This window comes from Gigantopelta aegis, chromosome 4 (genome assembly GCF_016097555.1).
Source record: "Gigantopelta aegis isolate Gae_Host chromosome 4, Gae_host_genome, whole genome shotgun sequence".
Taxonomy (NCBI): Eukaryota; Metazoa; Mollusca; class Gastropoda; order Neomphalida; family Peltospiridae; genus Gigantopelta; species Gigantopelta aegis.
This window is the reverse complement of record NC_054702.1, coordinates 45,110,297-45,130,356: the sequence shown is the minus strand read 5'-3', so window position 1 is coordinate 45,130,356 and position 20,060 is coordinate 45,110,297. Positions and strand designations below refer to the sequence as shown.

General features: G+C 34.2%; 1 protein-coding gene across 4 annotated transcripts in view; it reads right to left on the bottom strand.

Annotated features, from left to right (window-relative positions):
- Nucleotides 1-19,169, bottom strand: part of LOC121370603 (serine/threonine-protein phosphatase 4 regulatory subunit 4-like) — a 115,826-nt gene extending 96,657 nt beyond the window's left edge. For all 4 annotated transcript variants that reach the window (XM_041495945.1, XM_041495946.1, XM_041495947.1 and 1 more), the window contains exons 1-2: nucleotides 18,923-19,169; nucleotides 15,180-15,253 (exon numbers count right to left, since the gene is read on the bottom strand). In XM_041495945.1, the coding sequence (XP_041351879.1) occupies nucleotides 15,180-15,253; nucleotides 18,923-19,000 (152 nt within the window). In that variant the 5' untranslated portion in view covers nucleotides 19,001-19,169. The remainder of the gene's footprint in view (nucleotides 1-15,179; nucleotides 15,254-18,922) is intronic.
- Between the last annotated feature and the right edge of the window lie 891 nt (nucleotides 19,170-20,060).

Genomic DNA, 20,060 nt, shown 5'->3' with positions numbered 1-20,060 from the left:
GAGGTCCTGTGATATTTTACAAATAAACATCCTTTTTGTACCCATCTTGAACTCACTGATACAGAAGAGCAAGTCTTTCCCACAGGGAACACCTCTTTTATACTATTGAATTTAATATAAGTTATTTATTTCTGAGCCAATTGTTTTCTAAATTGCACACTAAAATTGTGGGGGTTTTTGGTTATTTTCCCCCCAAAACACTTTTACTTTTCTTCTTACGTCAAACTATACTGAAATTATATATAAAAAACATTTTTGTAGCAGAATGGGACGAACTATAAGTGAATACTGTATAACTACTTTGAACATGTAGAAGAAGACATAATTAATATAAAATGGGAAATATCAAATAAATAACTTTAAAAGTCTGAAAATTCTGTCTAGGCCCTAAAAAGCAGATTTGGGCAGGCTGTTTTTAGCCCACCTGCATATGTTAAATCAGAAGGCCTGCACACTGGGCGACCTGAACTTGAACTTTTTATTATGATCGCTTCATTCGGTTTACTTTACCAAACACACAGGCATGCTAATAAAACATTTCATTGTAATGTGTAACAAGACTTGGTCTTGTCTCTGTATTACTATGTAAAAACTAGTCATATAGCCTGAATATGTAAAGCTATAGTATATCTGTTACTTATTTTGAAATTATTTGCCTATTTTATATTATGGCTTATGGTCAATGGCTTTATAGCTGTACAATCTTTTGATTTGAAAATATAATTGTTTCATTTTAGAATCAAAACATTATTTCTAACAAGTGTCATGGCCAATTTTTAATTTTTTTTACTTGATTATTGAAGACAGTGACAACATGAATTTTCAAAATAGACTTGGCACAAATTATGATATAAAGCAAAATACTGGTCACTATAATTAAATTGTGTATGTCAATAACATGAAAAGTGACTTTTAAATAATGTGCAAAGTTAAAGTTTATTTTGTTTTAAAACGACATCTCTAGAATTCATTGATTTATTAATCATTGTCTATTGGATATCAAACAAACAGCATGTCTACTGAGGAAACCTGTTACATTTTCCATTTAGTAATTAGCAATCTTTCATATGCACCATCCCACAGATAGGATAGCACATACCATGGCCTTTGATATATCAGTCATGGTGCACTGGCTGGATATAGTACATGTAGCTGAATCAGGGTTTAAAGTTTAGAATTTGTTGCCCACAGCAATTGTTTATGTGAGTGACTTTTGTAGCAATTAAAACATGACTGAAAGGATATTTTTCTGTATATAAACATATTTCGAATGTACAATATTAAATACTAGCAGATAATGTACACTACAGTATTTTATATCTCAATTATCTTCAAGCTCTGCTAAGTTATATGATGCTTTCTCCCCATGAGACTATTTGCCTTTCCAATCAGTGCTCTATGAATGATATAATATCACTAAAAATAGCACAGATCAGTCAGAATGATGGACTATAGATACACTATATACATGTATATATACACGGTCTACACGGTGTATATAAATAATTTTCAACTCTAGTATACTGAGAGGCATAAATAACGCAATTAGTCAGGTCCCATTTCCCCAAAAGGTGGAAGGTGTGAGCATTTTTTTTAGGATTTGGGCCAGCATAGAGTTTTAGCATAATTTGGGGATGCTGAATCCAAAAAGGTATGTTGGCCTTCTGACAAATTACGTTTAATGAGTCAAAATGGCCAAAAACAAAATGGCCACCAAATGGTCACTAAAAATTATAAAATTTGGCATCAAAGTGTTATTAACAGCATTATTTGGTGTTATATACACCAGCCAGTGTTAACATATACTAACTACTCAAATAAACTGAACAAAATAGTTGTGTATGCGAGATAATAAACCAAGATGGCCGCCAATTTATAAGTGTTAATATCGAGGACATTTAATTTGTCAAAACATGGTCTGTATGGGTATGAATAAACAACTTTACATTAAATTTATTATAGCAAACACGATGAGAGGAATCATTCTATATATATCACCAATGACCAAATAATACATGCAAAAAAAAACTGAAACAGGAAGAAAAATCAGACAGCTTCGGAATGCTAAGTAAAGGGAAAATCTATCAGCATTTTATTTTACTGGCAAGCATTCATGCAACTTGAAATGATACTTTTGTCACAACTGCAGAGATCTGTACAGGGCAATCGTGCTTTCTTACATTTGCATTTCAATGTTCTGCATCCTGTGTGACATTGACAGAAAATCATCTCAAGACAAGCTTGAGGAATTGGATCATTTTTCATTAGAACAGGCTTAAGTTGGTCATCTACAAGAGTCCATCCCATTGATAAAGGTGTTGGGAGATCTGGAATGGGCTTGTGAGCTTGCATCCATACCATTGCTTGGTAGTGAGCTCGTGTTATATGAAACACACAGGCATCATTTGTGGGTGGCATATGTTCGGGGCCTTTCAATTTCCCAAACAGAACTGTTCGTGCTTTGTCAACGGTGTCAAGAGTCTGATCATACATTTTTCTGTGTGTTCAGTAAGCACCCCCTTCCTGAGTCCTTCTAACAAAACAGCATTCTCTTTAAACACTTTGAATGCAGATTTCTTTGAAATCCCATAGAAATATGAAATGGTATCACTTCCTGTCAGAGCATGAAAAGCAAGCAAATTGTGACGACATTCTGGTGATGTGAGGTTTGTTTGCAATACTGTGTTTACCAGAATATTCTTTGGCTTTTGTCCTGTTCCAGCAATCATCCAAATTATAGCTTTGATGTTTGGCAAATGAAAAAGTAGAAGCAACAGGACATCTGTGTCTCTTGCCGATATCACAATAGTATTGCAGTTGGATGTCTTCGAACAGTGTATTGCGTGAAGCACTATTCGGGTATCGGCTTCCTCATGTTGAGCCTTTAATTGGTCTACATCCAAATCGTTGTTATTTGTCACCACTTTACATTCATCGGTGAAACCACCACCAACTACAACTGTTTTGTCCTTGGGTGAAAGTCTGATCAACTCTTCTGAGAGGAAGTTTGCTAAATCAGATTTGTTTTCTGTTAAAGCTAAAAAAAATTAGCCAGTTCTGTGGCAATGGTACTTCTCTGTTTTCAATTCTTCTCCTTACAGGACGATGCGTCTTCGTGAATTTAGTTTTTCCCTGTCAATACTTGATCAGCGGCTACAGGACCAAGCAGATCAGATTCTACCCATATTTCATGTAAACCCGACCCTTTCATGTGATCACCAATAACTTTCAAATAGTTCATTGTGATGTGTAACCCTCCCATTCTTGGTATTAGGTTCTTTGTATTCAGGTACTTCCCCAGTTCAAATCCATAAGTTTGAAGTATAGTGCCTGATCAACAGTAATGACTGTATATTTTTGTTTAACTTCTCAGACACATGCATACACCTCTGCACAACAGTGTTCAGTGTGTCAATATCATGAGCTGGAGCTTGAATAATGGGCATATACCCGACGTTAGTTAATACGGGATCAGCTGTACTGATTGACTGATTGAAAGCTGACCAAGATGGAGGGCAATCTTTGTCACTTCAAATGAAGTGAAAAGCCAGATCAGTGGCTCTAGCATGTCTTGCGGAATCTGTTTTAGATTCAGTAGACAGAAACACATTTTCGTCTACAATGTTAGGAAAAATGGGTGTTGTTTTGCCTTCGATGATACCAGCAGGTATTATTTTATCTATTAAGTCTGGAACTTTAAAAGTTTCTCTCCCAGTAATGGAGATTTCATCCAATTTCAAACAATGATCTTGTCCTCGCTGCCATGCAGCTACTTGTGTGGCATGGAACGTGTTCAACCCATCTAGAGTAGAATTACTGATATCAATGTTATCTGCTGTGAAGTGTGTAAACGTATTTTTGGATAGATTAGCTGGTGCAAAGTATCCAGTCATTGGATCCATCGATTCTAGTGTTTTTTCTGTCAGTGCTGTGTCAAGTTTCAATGTGTCCTTGTAACTCAATGTGTGTCCAGCACTGTGAAACAGATTTACTAACTGTTTTGATCTGGTTACTTGGTGCAAAGTGCAAGCAAGCCCAATGTTTCGGTGTCCATTTTTTACCATCACTCACACCGTAAACAATGTCCTGAGCAATGCTTAGTATTTTGGATTGTTTATCACACAGGTTCATCATAATCACATTCAGCATCTACATTTAGTAGTTGCTGACCTCCATACAGCAAGTTCAGAAACATATAAAGACTCTCTGGTACACAGTGTATCGCATCATCTTCGCCGATATTGAGGCCTGCATGTCCTTTCTTTGAAAGCAAATCTTTTCGCATTTTGAGAGCTACATGTACCAAGGAAATGAAATTACTGTCCATTGATTCATATTTTGGCATCGTTAGCTCTTCGTCTTAATCATATTTCCTTTCATGATGAACATTACCAATTATGTTATGAACACAAGCATGTGGTACAAGAAGCACCTCCCTTTCAGGATTTTCTCTGTGTAGAGGACTGACAAACTGAAAGTGATAATGAAGTTTATTCTGTAAGGTTTCTTTGAATGATGATTTTCTAGACAAGTATGAAGATGGTATTACAGAAGATGTTGCTTCCACAAGTATAGTGTACCGATGCCATACATCAGATAGTTGCAGGATTTGTGATTGTGTTGCTGCATACTCCAGTTCTCGGGTCAGAAATATCATTGCAAGATCAGTACTTTTTCTTTCTGATTTGCATTTTTGTGCTCCATACTGAAATGTGTTTATACATTTTTTATGGTATTTTCCTTCAACTGCAATCAGATCATTTACACTTGATAGTCGCACACGCATTTTGTTGTCAAATTTAGCATCATGTAAAATCCTATCAGTAACTTGAAATGTTGCGACGTTAAATAGTTTACCCATGGTACTGTGTTGGCAGAACATATACAAATCCCAGTTGACAGGCTTCGTCGATTTCCTCGAAGAGTATGGTGATGGCCCTACAGTGCATTCTGGCCCGGATGGAAGTGATGATGCAGGTGATGTTGAAACGGGAACATTGCTTCTCAAACGCTTGGTTTCTTTTTTAAACTTTGATTCTAGTGTTCGTATATATTTCCGGTGTGTGAATAGAGAGTAGCATTTCCTGTGACACATAATACTAACTCCTGGTTCGAGCTTCTCAATTCGATCTATTGCATCATAATTTGATACATTTCTGAAACTCTTTCTGATTCGAGCGTGCTCTTTGAGAGTATTAATACTTCGAACTTTTTTTCTTTCAAGGACATCAGCTTTAGTCTCTTGACAAATAATACACATATCTGAGCTGTCCTGGTGACGTCGTTTCAGACTGTTGCTGGACTCCGTACTCAGATTAAAAATAATATTAATCGAAAGAAAAGTGTACACGATGTCAATAGTGGATAATTAAAAAAAAAAAGAAAAAAAAAGGACCGTAGCAACTAACTTAACCCCACCTATTCTTCACCCTCACATCCTAAAAGGTTACACACCAAGAAAAACAACAAATATATTTTAATAAAGCTCTACTATAAGATTATTGTTTGATGAATTTAAAACACACTTATCTTGTTACTTTAACATTTACCTGTTGAACAATTTACAACGCAAAAGCCAAAACAGCTGCACTGAACAGCCCGAGCACTTGTTGAACAAACCCTATGAAAACACAGAATTTTTCTTAAACGGAGACGAGTTATCTGCGTTCTTCGCTTAAAATGTTCTAATATAATAAAGATATGGTTTATATTAATAATATTAACTCAATACCAACTACTTCTATACAATTATTTTTATTTTATTTCTTAAATTTCGCAGGTGTCCTCCATCTTTCGTTGCTCTAATCTTTGGTACTATAAATTAAGTCTCACGTACATTATTATAATTAGAAAAGACAAATGCCCTTTCTCAGAATACATTATGTTAATAATTTAATTGAAGTTTTAGCAACTACACTGGTGTTTGTTACGCTGTGGTACGTGTTTTGGTGTATTATTATACTTGGCTACAATGTATTTTCGATACAATCCTATTTCCGTAGATGATCAATTTGTTTTGGTCATTTTGACCCTCAAAACGTAATTTTTGAGATGGCCAACATAGTTTTTCAGATTCAGCATACCCAAATTAAGTTAGAAAAGTATGTGGGATATAATCCTAAAGAAATGCTCGCACATCGATAAATAAGCATCTTTCTGAGAAATGGGACCAGACTAAATGGGTATTTCACTGATATTTTAAATTTTTAATAGAAATATTATGTCATCAGTATTAGGCATGCAAACAAATGACATACTGGTAACAAATTAAACTGAAAGTAGATATTGTTCAAATCGGGATTAAAAAAAAAAAAAATGTGTTTAAAAAAAAGAAGGAAAAAAAAGGTTTTTTTGGTAATAAAACAGCAATTTTTTAACATTACTTACCATGGCATATTAACAAAAAAGACAGAAAACAAAAAATGGTTGCTTTTATAGAAAGACGAGACCAGGCAATGCACATGCCAAACGATTTTCATATGCAATGCTGTATTGTTGTAATAAACACACCAGTTATGCTTTTTGCTGAAAACTCATTTTATTAAAAAAAATTCTCTGATTTGAACAAAATCCTCTTTCACTATTTGTCTGCAGACTTAATATATGTGATTTGACATTTCTATAAGAGATTATTCAGTGAAATACCCATTGCGTTATTTATGCCTCTCAGTATATATTGTTGTTTCGCTCCACAAGTACCAGTAGTTGTGCTTGGGTACACTGGCTTAATTGGAAAAACTACCAGACAGAAGAAAATAAATAATAGTGCGGAAAAAAGAAAGAATAGTGATAAACAATTGACAATGTTTGTACACTTCTGCTTCAATGATCCAATTTGGAACAATTTTACAAGCTGCTCTAAGAAATTTTACAACAGTTACAAGAAAAACACTGCTGGCATCATAACAGAAATGACAATGTTTGTACACTATCAAACCCCACAAGCCTGGATTACAAGCTGCTAAAATCACTATATATGTACATGTGCATTTTACACTATCAAACCCCACAAGCCTGGATTACAAGCTGCTAAAATCACTATATATGTACATGTGCATTTTACACTATCATATTATGTAGGCGCCTGGATTACAAGCTGCTAAAATCACTATATATGTACATGTGCATTTTACACTATCAAACCCCACAAGCCTGGATTACAAGCTGCTAAAATCACTATATATGTACATGTGCATTTTACACTATCAAACCCCACAAGCCTGGATTACAAGCTGCTAAAATCACTATATATGTACATGTGCATTGTACACTATCAAACCCCACAAGCCTGGATTACAAGCTGCTAAAATCACTATATATGTACATGTGCATTTTACACTATCAAACCCCACAAGCCTGGATTACAAGCTGCTAAAATCACTATATATGTACATGTGCATTTTACACTATCAAACCCCACAAGCCTGGATTACAAGCTGCTACACTATATATGTACATGTGCATTTTACACTATCAAACCCCACAAGCCTGGATTACAAGCTGCTAAAATCACTATATATGTACATGTGCATTTTACACTATCAAACCCCACAAGTCTGCTGGTGCATTTTACACTATCAAACCCCACAAGCCTGGATTACAAGCTGCTAAAATCACTATATATGTACATGTGCATTTTACACTATCAAACCCCACAAGCCTGGATTACAAGCTGCTTCTAATGGAAAATCAAACCCCAAGCAGGTTTCACTATCAAACCCCACAAGTCTCTAACATTATATGTCAAAATTACCAAATGTCCTGACAATCACAATAGCCAATGATTAATAAAACCAATGGATGCTCTGGTGGTGTCGTTAAAACAAACTTATTTTACACTATCAAACTCCACAAGCCCCTCAATATCCGGTACAAAAAATCAGTTGGTAAGATGTACAAGCTGACTACTGTTTATGTACATGTGCATAGTATGAAGTGGAGATATTGTACGGTTTTACTGATCCGATCAAAGTCTTAAAGCCTTGTAACACTCTACCATGAGATTCCACGGAGTGCTTGCATGTGCCGACAGTGTAAAATGTCTCAGGGATTACAAGCCATGGTGCATCGTTGCAAATTATTATGTAAGATGGAGATGTCACGTCATCCTTAGGGAGATTGTGGCGTTTCTACAAACACAAGCCTTCCCACAGAGTGCATCTAGTGGTGATGCGACTGCGCGCTCACCACGGTGGTGTCTAGTAGTTTGTTCACTGTGCCCCCACAGCGTGCCGACACCCAATGTGCGGACGGCGTAGCCCCCCTCAAAAAAAACGTTCGTACTGCATTTGCGCAGTGTGTGTAAAAGCTGCGACATTCAAACACTGTCGTCAGTTGCTTTCACTACGTCTCTACAGTCCATGTCAACTTATATCTATTAACTTCAGGATGGCTGGCAAGAACAAGGCCACCAGGGGCAAAGACAAAGGGCTAAGATGATGCCATTGAGTTCTAAGCTATGCAGTCCCAGTCCACCGCCTCAGCAAGCAGGGGAGAAGTCGCCTCAGTCTCCAAGGCGGACCTCTCAGTCGAGCAGTCCGTCCACCTCCAGGGCCTTGTCTAGGTCACACAGCCCTTCCACCCAGCCACAGAAGAAGGCCAATACCTCCACGGACTTCACTGTTTTTGTAAAGGCAGTGTATATATTATTTGGTGCCCAAAATAAATGATTTTGAGTTTCTAATATTTTATTAGGAATTGCTGAATAAACAAATTTTGACAGTAAGTAAAAATCATCAGTTGTGACCAATTAAATCTGGAATTGAGATCAAAATATCAGACGATAGTCAGTGGACACAAAAGATGTTTTGATCACGTGACAAATTTTGGTGCCAAATAAGTGTTTTTTCAGTCTGAGATTGCCGAAACGATAAAATTAAAGTCATGGTTTTATTTCTCAATTTGACTTGAAGCCCATGGCTTTGTTTTTGGGAATGTGAGAGTCGTTTTACAAAAACTTTGGAATTTTTGGTTTGATTTCAAAAACATTTCATTAAAGCTAAGTAAGAATTTAAAACAGTAATACTATACATGTACTTGTATTTATCATATATCTTACATTTTCAGTGCAATCAAAGTATGTGATATTTTTCATATCACATACTTTAAGAATTTGATAACTTTGCAAATTAGATGTAAATTAATTGAGGTCACGGCACTAGGTTTATTGACATTTAAGCAAACGTACTTGGGTGACACTCCATAATTGACGTATGCATTCATAGTCATCGAATAAAAACATTTCAATGGCAATTTGACAATGAAAGCTGTCCAGCGTTCAGAAAACAAAAAACGTTAAGCCCTAGTTTGTTTTGATGTAAGGACATCCAAAATGGCGTCATTTGAGTTTGACGTCATTTCCATTCAAAAATACACCGCGCCACATATTCTTACGCCATTTGAATATCTAGTAATGGTGGACTGGAATTAAAGTTGTGTGTACAGTTTACAAAAACATGTTGTATTAAGCTTGAGATTATATGATAAAGAGATTATTACCCTCGTGTATTTCAGTATCGTCAATATCATATATTAGGAATAAAAATAATGTATTATGCTCGCCAGAGGCTCACATAATACAATGCTGTAGCACAAATGCTTAAATGGAGCAGCGAGAACACTGCCCAACATGTCAGTTCCTTTATTCTACATAGTACCTATATATACAAGTATATACCAATAAAATAGCAAACGCAAATTTTCCTTAAAAACAATGATCTGAAAATGTGGATACAAAGTTAAAATAATTTTAAAAGGTATGCTATAATTTGCACACTCAAACATGCATATGTAAGTACAGGGTACACACACAGTGACACACACAGCAACAACACAGCAACACACACACACACACACACTTTTGAGACAAGACTGATATTAATATCCACATAATTTATTCAGTATGTCAAACTTTTAGAATGTACATATTTATTTACCAGGGAAAATGTGTCGTATCAGTATCAAACGCTAAAAATAGCTGTTTATGTTTGATTTCTATACTATATGTACATGAAAGCCATTCAAGCAATCTGCATAATTAACCTAGCTTCTCCAGAATGTATACTCTGTAATTTGTAATGCATTGATCACAAGGACTCCACATTTGTAACCCATACCCCTCTTCCGAAAAATACAACTCTGACCACTGCAGAGCATTTGACAAACATCACAGCACTGACACACCACGCTGGAAGTCATTACACAATGCATTGGGCATATTTCCCATACTTTATTTAACATTTAAGCACCTCATTAATAATGGCACCATATGAAACCAGTTACCAGTGCAGACGATATTTAACAGGTTTTTGTCAGTCATAATGAAGCCGTTTAACCTGACCTGCATGACTTCATAGTTATTTTACATATAATCCAGAAGCCAATTAGCTCAAGTGATTGCATGCTTGATGAAACCCATTGTCCCTCTTTATCCCAGCATTAGTACAATAGGCACATGTTGTTCAGTCCGACTGTACACAGGACATACATTGTGGGCGTAACATTTCACAGCAAATGAAGCAAACTGAGAAGAAAATAATTATTGCAATCCCTTGATATATAGCACGGCACCAGCTATGCATGAATCATAAATAGTTGGTGTCAACAAAACCTAGAAGGGATTAACCTCGTAAATACATGAACCAAAACAAGACCACATTTAATCAATGCAATATGGAACAATCTATAAACATATGGAAATACATATAATCCCAACACAATTAAAAACCATATGAATTTGTTTTATTATTCCTAGTAATCTAGACAATCACATGGGTTTGCTAATACGCGTACAGGTACATATATATGAATAAACACCAATATTTGATATGGGTGTAATACCACAATTAATAAATATGCCTAAAGGTGACCAGCCCAGGTGCTTATAAAACGTTTAGAGTCTAGACTCGAGACTCTAATAGAGTCTGAGACACTAATGTCATGACAACGCCATGCAAATTGTATGCATGTGACATCATTAGAGATCGAGTCTGGACTCTAAATGTTTTATAAGCATGTGCCCAGTTCTGCATTCTTAAAGTTTTAATATTTACATGTATTTAGTATCAGTAATTTGGGAATTAATTTTTTTGGATTCTACTAGAATTGTGAAACTGATGTAAATATTGGGATTCCATCTCATATTATACTTCCAACCCAAATTCTGGGATTTGCGGAAGAATGGAATCTTGCTAAATTAATCTACAGCCTGAATAGCATGTAATTAATACTGACATATCAAATACAATGCATTGATAATATTTCTAATAAACAGGTGCCTGAACATGTGCCACACTGTAAGTCCAACTCAATGTGGACTATATGTGGCTCCTAAAAATGTAGGTTAAACCTTGACATTAGAAAATGAGAGCAATCCATTGTTGATCTCTTAATAATAATTTCAGGCAAGAAATCTAAAGTAAGAGCAGTTCCACACATCTAAAAAATAAGCATCATATCAAGAAATATTTGAGCAAAATGATAAAACTAAAAGGTAAGTGCAGTGACACTAAGCACTTTCCCTCTCTGTGTGAGTACAAGGCAAGAGCTCACCGGTCATAAAAACTTCAAATGCGTAGGTAGGAGTCAGCGGGCTCCAAAATATGAAATAAAGTTTGCTTTGTTTAATGACACCATTATAGAGCACGTTAATTAATTAATCATCGGCTATTGGATGTCAAATGTTTCGTAACTGACAGTCTTAGAGAGGAAACCTGCTACATTGTTCTATTAGTAGCAAGGGATCTTTTATAAGCACTTCCCACAGATATCATAGCACATGTATACCACAGTCTTTGACCAGTTGTGGTACACTGGTTGGAACGAGAAAAACCCAATCAGCTAAATAAATCCACTGATGTGTTTCAATCCTGTGATGCAAGCACCTCAGACGAGCACTCAAACGACTGAGCTAAATCCCCCCCCCCCCCAATTTAAAAAAAAGTAAAATAAAAAAGTAAAGGCTGAGGGCTGTGATATCACAAAACCTAAAAAAATTGCCATAACAGATCATTTCTGGATATGAAAACTCACTTGATAAAACGAACAAATACAGTCCAATCTAATTGTAACTGACATGACAATTTCTTTCAGACACAATTTAAATATCATCATGTAAACTTTGTTGAAACATTTTTCACATGTATGTGTTAACTTTTTAAACTACAGCTATTTAGTGTTTAACATGTTTATTGTGAAGCTATTTGTACATGCATGTTACCTCACCATGGTACAGGGGTATAACATTCTCTTTGAGAATGGCTAATACAGCACAAATAAATTGAGTAAAAGTCTGTATCTATCTGTGATATTTGTGTTTTTGCATGGTTCTTTACACTGTGTTTTTGTTTAAATCTTGAATTTCTATATTGATGTTGATCATCACTTTATTTGTTTGCATTACCATAGTTTGACACCCAATAGCTGATGTATTTTTTGTGCTGGGGTGTCATTAAACATTCATTCATTCATTCATGCATGTTTATTGAAGAAAACCAAGCAAGCATTTTTTAAAATGGAGCCATGAGCAAATACACACAACAAGAGAATACTTTATTGTGCAAACGCATGAATGACTGTCATGGTCTACCACCCATGTGTAATTAACTGCACATGAACAGAATATAAATAATACATTCTACACACACACTGTAAACTACAGGGACCTGTAAAAGAAAAAACAAATGGACTATCACAAGGGATTATCACAAGTTTGTTGCCATCTGCTATGTGTTATTGTGTAATAATGTTATAAATTAATTCTGTAAACAATAGCTTTAATAAATAAACAATAACTAACTGTTATTATAATGTGGTTGATGTTGTATTTATTGTTACTGATTAAAACAGATGACTTTATTCTTTTAATATGCAACAACTTGATCATAAAATGATGTTTGATAATAGCTAGCGAACCCGACACCCTCATTATATAATGCCCAACTCGACACAAGGAAGTACTAAATGTTCAGTAGTATCCACTATTTATTGTACTTTTGTCTGTCTTCTCCATTTTTTTATTTAAACTTTGTTTGAAATAGTGTCCATTTGTTGATTTAAACTTTGTTCTAAATAGTGTCCATTTGTTGATTTAAACTTTGTTTTAAATAGTGTCCATTTGTTGATTTAATAAACTTTTGTTCTTTTGTTTAATATTAATTGCAGTACAGTCACTTTGAGAATCACAACATGCTTTTCGTTTTCCTTCACTTCCAGAATTCACAAAGAAATTTTCAATTTAGTTAATTTTAAGTGCATGTATGCTGCACACGTTTAAATAAACATAATGGCTGCTGTGACTAAAATATGTCGTTGTTTATCACGTTGGTTCTTACAATGGGTGGTGGTGGTGGTGGGTTGTCGTACATCAATTGTAGCCGTGTATTTTTAATTTACAGAACATAATTAATTTGCTAAAAACAATAAAGAAGAAAACAAATTCATTAATATAATCATGTATCCTTTACTGCTTAGAGGGCATCGCACCATCACAATTACGGCCTAGGGCTAATGAAATCTAACTTTATACGATTATTACGTAGGGCTAATGAAATCTAACCACTTTAATCATTCATTTTATACAAATATAGATTTACATTTGTAAAGTATGTTCTGCTACAAGGTTTATTACATCTAAACCAAAATATGTTATAATTGTTATAAGAATACAGTTCATATTTATGAGCACTTTGTTCAAGTGAATTCGGAAATTATAAACTCATTAGTAGCATTTGCAAACAGCAGATTCCAGAACCGTGTTAACGTCTAATTTAATTTTAATTTGACAATTTTAAACTATATCCCACCTCATATACCATATGCTTGGAACTATTAAACACTTTAACTGCACACACAAGGAATGTATACTTCATTTTTATATAAGATGTTAAAGCATATTGGATGCTATTTCCAAGACTGAAGATCATCAAAACAATTACTTGTATGAATTCAATCGAACGTTCAGTGGTGGAAATTACCGATTTCAATCAATAGTAAAAAGGGAATAGCTCTAAGTTGTTATCGAACTTTTCAACACAATTTCCATTTTGGTGTGTTAACACATTAACAAGAGTTCTGATCGTTCGAACATTTAGGGTTAGGGTTAGTTCTCCTTAGAGCTACATGTAAATGCTCTAACGATTGGAACTCTTTCCAAAGGATTTACCGAAATTTGTAACAAAATGAAAATAGGTTTTTGGTGTTACATTAGTCACTTGTCATCAGGCATATGCAGTTAACATAATTACTTGCCTGACATGAAAATTACACTTGGCACAGGCCCAATGATCAATTATAATGTTTTTTTTAATGAACTGCTTGAGCTCTAATGATGTGATGATTGATTATAAAAATCTGTAACTGATTGTTGTTAAAATGTAAACTGTCATCGTTTCTTCAGTTTAGATGATGGAACCGATGTACAAATGAACTGTCGTTTGGGTTGGTTTCCATATTCATGGTATGTACTTTTAAAGAAAACTGATAATGATTCTATTAAAGGTAAAAGCAGCAAAATGTAGTCCTACTCTACCCATGTGAACATGACAATATGTGCATTTATAATCCATTGGAAAATATTTCAAAATCTTAGGTAACTGGAAGTCAGTTCACGTGAGTTTTACTTAGGTAACCGATTGTTCGGTTATGTAAATATAATTCCCGTAATCGATTAGGCCTATCTAATCTTAAAACATTTGAACCACGGTTCTGTGTTACATTGGTGGTTCAAATGTATTTAGAAACGAACTGATTTTCACTTCCATTAATGATATATGGTACTTTCAATTTTAATATGTAATTGTTCACCACATAACCGACTGGCAGTTCTCGTGATTTAAAAGTTGCGTAAACAACAAGCGAACAGAACAACGGTTCTCGTGAAATATTGTGCCCTGTAATCCTAACACTTCAAATCCTTCTTAGATGATCAACTTTAAAATTCCAACCAATTCCCAACACTAGACTAGTATACATGTACAAACTGGTACCAAAATAAATAGCCAATGTAGATAGTAATCCATTAATATACACTAGCTGTACTTAACTTACTTAGAATATTAATAGCTGTATGTTCAATGCATTGTTAGTGTTTGTGGTACAATAAGTTGCTCATCTGCTATATGTTTCTGCTAAAAATATTATTAATAAGAAATGCACTATTTTTCTACAAACACATGACTAACCTTAACAGATAGACTGCTCTCTCGATGTCATTAAGTTTTTCATCTACAGTAAGCTGATCAAGTTCTTCTACGGTCTGTTTGGGAAAGAAAACGCATACTTTAGTAAATTTAATATAGACCTGGATTTTTATATTTCAAATTCTATGACTTTCCAAGTTTTCCATGATATGTGCGAACTCTGTACATTAATACCATTCTTTTTGCCTTGTCTTCAACAACATAACATATCTTACTGTATCTACTTTACACAAATGGTACTACAATGTATTTTTTTTATTTTTAATACTTTCTTCAGTCAGATGCATTAATCTTTTATCCAAAAAATTTAAAAAGCAAGTTTTCATTAAAAGTCTTCCAACATTGTCAATTTTATGGAAATTTTTATCAAGGATCAAAATTTATTTTGGAAAACAAATTTTGCTTAAAAATACTGACCACTAATTTAAAGGCCCATTAAAGTTGCAGACCCCAGTTTCAAGAGTCTGTGACGTTGAGCTAGTTTCAATAACCATTACTTTTCAGAGGTATGTGCATTTTTAAAAATATGCATTTTTTTGGGTATTTTAAACACAAGGGTGACTAAAACCACTTTAAATGTACAGAAATGGGTAATATAAACAATAAAAGGTATATTATAATGTCCTATTTCAATTATCAAAATGACTCGCATAGTGAAACATGCTGTACTATGTTTAATGTTTACTAATGTTTAAAATCTAGGGTCTGTCACTTAAACTTTAACAATTTAATTTTCTTGGTAACTAGAAATCAGGGTCCAAGTTTTCTGATGACAGCCACTGACAAAGTCCGATAATTAACGTTGCGCTTCCATTTGCAAAGAAAACAAATAGTCACCTGTTAAACATGTTTTGATGTCACACCAACACTGTTTTAAGTTTCAATGACGTCACTACATGTACATCAGTACATGGGTACATTTTCACCCCAATTGTTGTTAGAAGAAAAAAGAAGAAAAAAAGTCAGGGCCGGTGGAGTGCATTTAAAAATTATTATTTTGTTGTCATCATTGACACTTTGGTAAATTCATGTCAGAATGTGAAACCAACTTTACAATTTTAATGATATAAATTTATGTGTTGTAAGATGAGAATAAATAATGAATGGCATCGATTACAAAGATCTTGCTTCTAAGTAGCATCCTAAGTTCATGTCATATTGTATAAAAGTAGAAGTGGTATCAAAAGAATTACCTGTAGTCCTGAGGTGCAGAAAATTACTTGCATTTTGTAAACTTTTATTACATGGAAAACTAGTTCATAAAAATAAACTCGAATGTAAATGCACATTGAGTTTATAGTGCCGGCGACATTTTCCATTAGCAAATACAGAGCCGTTCCGAGCAATTTTGCTCGGAACGGAATTGTGGTCGAAATAGCTACATACATACATTATATATATATATATATATATATATATATATATATATATATATACACATGTATATATATTTTTTATTTTTTTATTTTTTATTATTATTACTGTAAATCATGAAATTAATGCGTCATGATATTATTGCGTCCGTACATGAGTGAACACAAATGCGTATTTTTATTAATGCGTCGGGCAAAAGTCCACATCACATAAAAAACACAGTTGTGTTCTTATTATATTGTTTGGGCTTCATCTTTCATGTTAAAAGAAGTCAGTAGTTGTTTTGACAGCTACTACAAAATCTGAAGCTAATCGCATGGTAGGTCGACCAGGAAGCCCTAATTACTTAAAGTAGTGTAATTAGTATAACTACACCTTATTGTTAAGAGTATGCCTCGCACTTTTGTGTGGTGATTGCTTCTAATTAATCCACCAGTAGGAATAAAAGGTAAACGGGTCGCTATTGCAGGGAACAATATTTCACGCGAACGCAGACGTATTATTCTAACAAATGTTTTAGACTAATTTTATACACTTGATGCGCAGCACAGGAATAGACGTCAACAAATGCGATATATTGCAACAGTGACAACTTGCGACCAGTCTAACTTAAAATCCCATGTATAGAGTCGAGCCAAATGGTTTGAAGAAATATGCAAGGATTGTTGGTTGCGGTTATATAATTTTCTACTGTTTCATTTTTAAAGGAATATATTTAGTAATAAAATTTGTTGATGATAATTTTACAAATGTTCAAAACAGTTTAAATGTATACAGTAATCCAGAAGTGTAAGAAAATTTGAAAAATACTCACATCGCAAAATGAACTTTTTAAAAACAAAACATTTGGAACATCACTGTATTATATAACCACTATGATATTCCAGGAAAGTGAAAATAGAATGGCAACATCGAAACGAAAGAAAGATTCTTGAAGTATTCACAAAACTTAAAATTGTTTTTGTATTTTGTTTCATCTTTATATTATAAAAGTTTTATTTTATTTAGAAGTATTATAGTAAAATCCTGCACATTTTTTGTATTGGGAATGAGACTAAACAAAATGCGTCAAGTTATTATTGCGTCGATGTCTTCGCCGCATTTTTCGCATTAATTACTTGCTCGCATTAATTTCATGATTTACAGTATTATTATTTTTTTTAACAAAAAAAAAAGTTTCTCTAAAAATAACTAAAACATAAGTACTAAGTGTCAGTCACTGAAATCGGCATGTGTATTAACTATATTGACGTAACCGCTGTTTGGACAGCGCAGCTCGAACCTTTTAAGGAGTAATCTTTTCTGTTTGACCTATGTAAAATCCTGAACAAGGCACACATCAAATTTGGTATATCTTGTTCAACTCTCTGGCCTCCTCGTGGCGAGCAAGGAGCAACAGTAACGTTTTTACGTACTGGCAAACAAGAGAGAAATATGTTTCATTGCCACCCCCACCCCCACACGTGTGTGTGTGTGTGTGTGTTCTATTAATTAATAAATGTTATTTTACTTTACTTTAATCTCATTTATTTTATTTTATTTTATTTTATTAACTTTAATTAATTTTTATTTCATTTCTATTAATTAATAAATGTTCTTTTATTTTATTTTATTAACTTTAATTTATTTTTACTTTTTAAGTTATTTTATTAACTTTAATTAATTTTTAGTTTTATGGTTTTTGTTTTATTCATTATGGAACGAGAAATGACTTCACCGATCCTTTTCCACATACAAGATTGTTCCGAGTTTCATTTTCCTACCATAATGCACCGCGCGTTTTAAACCCAAGTCATACAGTCGGTCCTTTTTCCTTTAATTCAAAGTGAAGATCGTTTCAAATTAAGTATTTCTTAGTCTGCATATGCCCGAAAAAGATCACACTACACGATTAGGGTGGGAAAAGGTGGTGTCAATCGCTATTTCGACCACAATTCCGTTCCGAGCAAAAGGGCTCTGTATTAGCTAATGAAAAATGTTGCCGGCACTATAAACTCAATGTGCATTTACATTCGAGTTTATTTTTATGAACTAATGGAAAACATGATGAATAAACCATTTGTATTGTTTAATAAACATTTGGGTTTTTTAAAATAGTTTTCAATTAAGCTATGTTTATGACATAAATGAAACATCACACACCTTTAAATTAGTATTAAAATATTACAATTATTTGTTGTTATTATTGCCTCGACACTCCTTACGACGTTAGGCCTACTCAAAACATCAAAATGTATTATAACTAAAATGTTCCTACTCGGGGCTACTGACATCTACATTTTATTTAACATTGTAACAATAGGTAAAATAAACAAAGGCGAAAAAGGACTAAGACACATATCTGGAGCTACCTTGAGAGCTTTTAAAATAGTTTTCTCTGCTAGAAGTTCAGCCAAATCTTCTGCTAACGAAGGCGGAGTTGTATCCATCCTAACTCGAAGGTGATTATCACCTCATAACCTTCCGCATTGCTAAGACATCAGCTCTCTTTTTAGGAAATATCTATTCATGTGTATCCATATTGCCTCAAACAGAAAATGACAGGTGAGATATGAAATATTTTACGAAAGCTTCACTTGACAACAAAATTTGACTCCATGTTGCTCAGTTGCTGTTCACGTTTATTCTCGCGAGATTACAAATAAAACAGGTAGTCTCGCTCAATCCCATAGATTTGATCGAGACCAACTCACAAGCGGCTACCCCACATTTGGGGGGAAGGCTATGTATCATCGTAGGTTACGGCTCACAAATGAGGAAAAACAACGGCTCACAAATGAGGAAAAACAACCAATAAAAAAAGAAAAGAAAAGTGTACTGGTATACAGAACCGGCCTCGGTGGTGTCGTGTTTAACACATCGGACATAAGGCTGGTAGGGACAGGCTCCCGCCCAGAACGAGTTTTAATGACTCAATGGGTAGGTGTAAGGCCACTACACCCTCTTCTCTCTCACTAATAACTAACCACTAACTTACTGCTCCGGACAGACAGCCCATATAGCTGAGGTGTGTTCCCAGGACAGCGTGCTTGAACCTCAATAAGCACGAAAATAAGTTGGATTGAATGAATGAAATAATTAGTATACAGAATAGCGACTGAGCAACCTAGATTACATTAAATACAATATTAAGTTTTCTGTAAACTGTTTACATTTTTCAATTAATGAAGCCTTTATAACAACTAAACTTACATATTAAATTTATTTCTTGTTTAGAATATCAATTTCTGTATATAATATTTTTTATATATAATTTGTTTCAGGTTACACTAATGATTGCAGTTTGACTAACTTTTTTTATTTATTTTCTAATGTACATATTTTTTCATATGTACGAAATTATCGGAAGGTAAAATCTAGTGTGGGTTACTACAGTACGACCAGAAACACATTGAATTTAGAGACATTGGTATTCTATACAAGAAACCGTATTTCCTTGCAATTGTAGTCATTAAAACCTCGCGATGTAAACAATGTGACATTGAATGT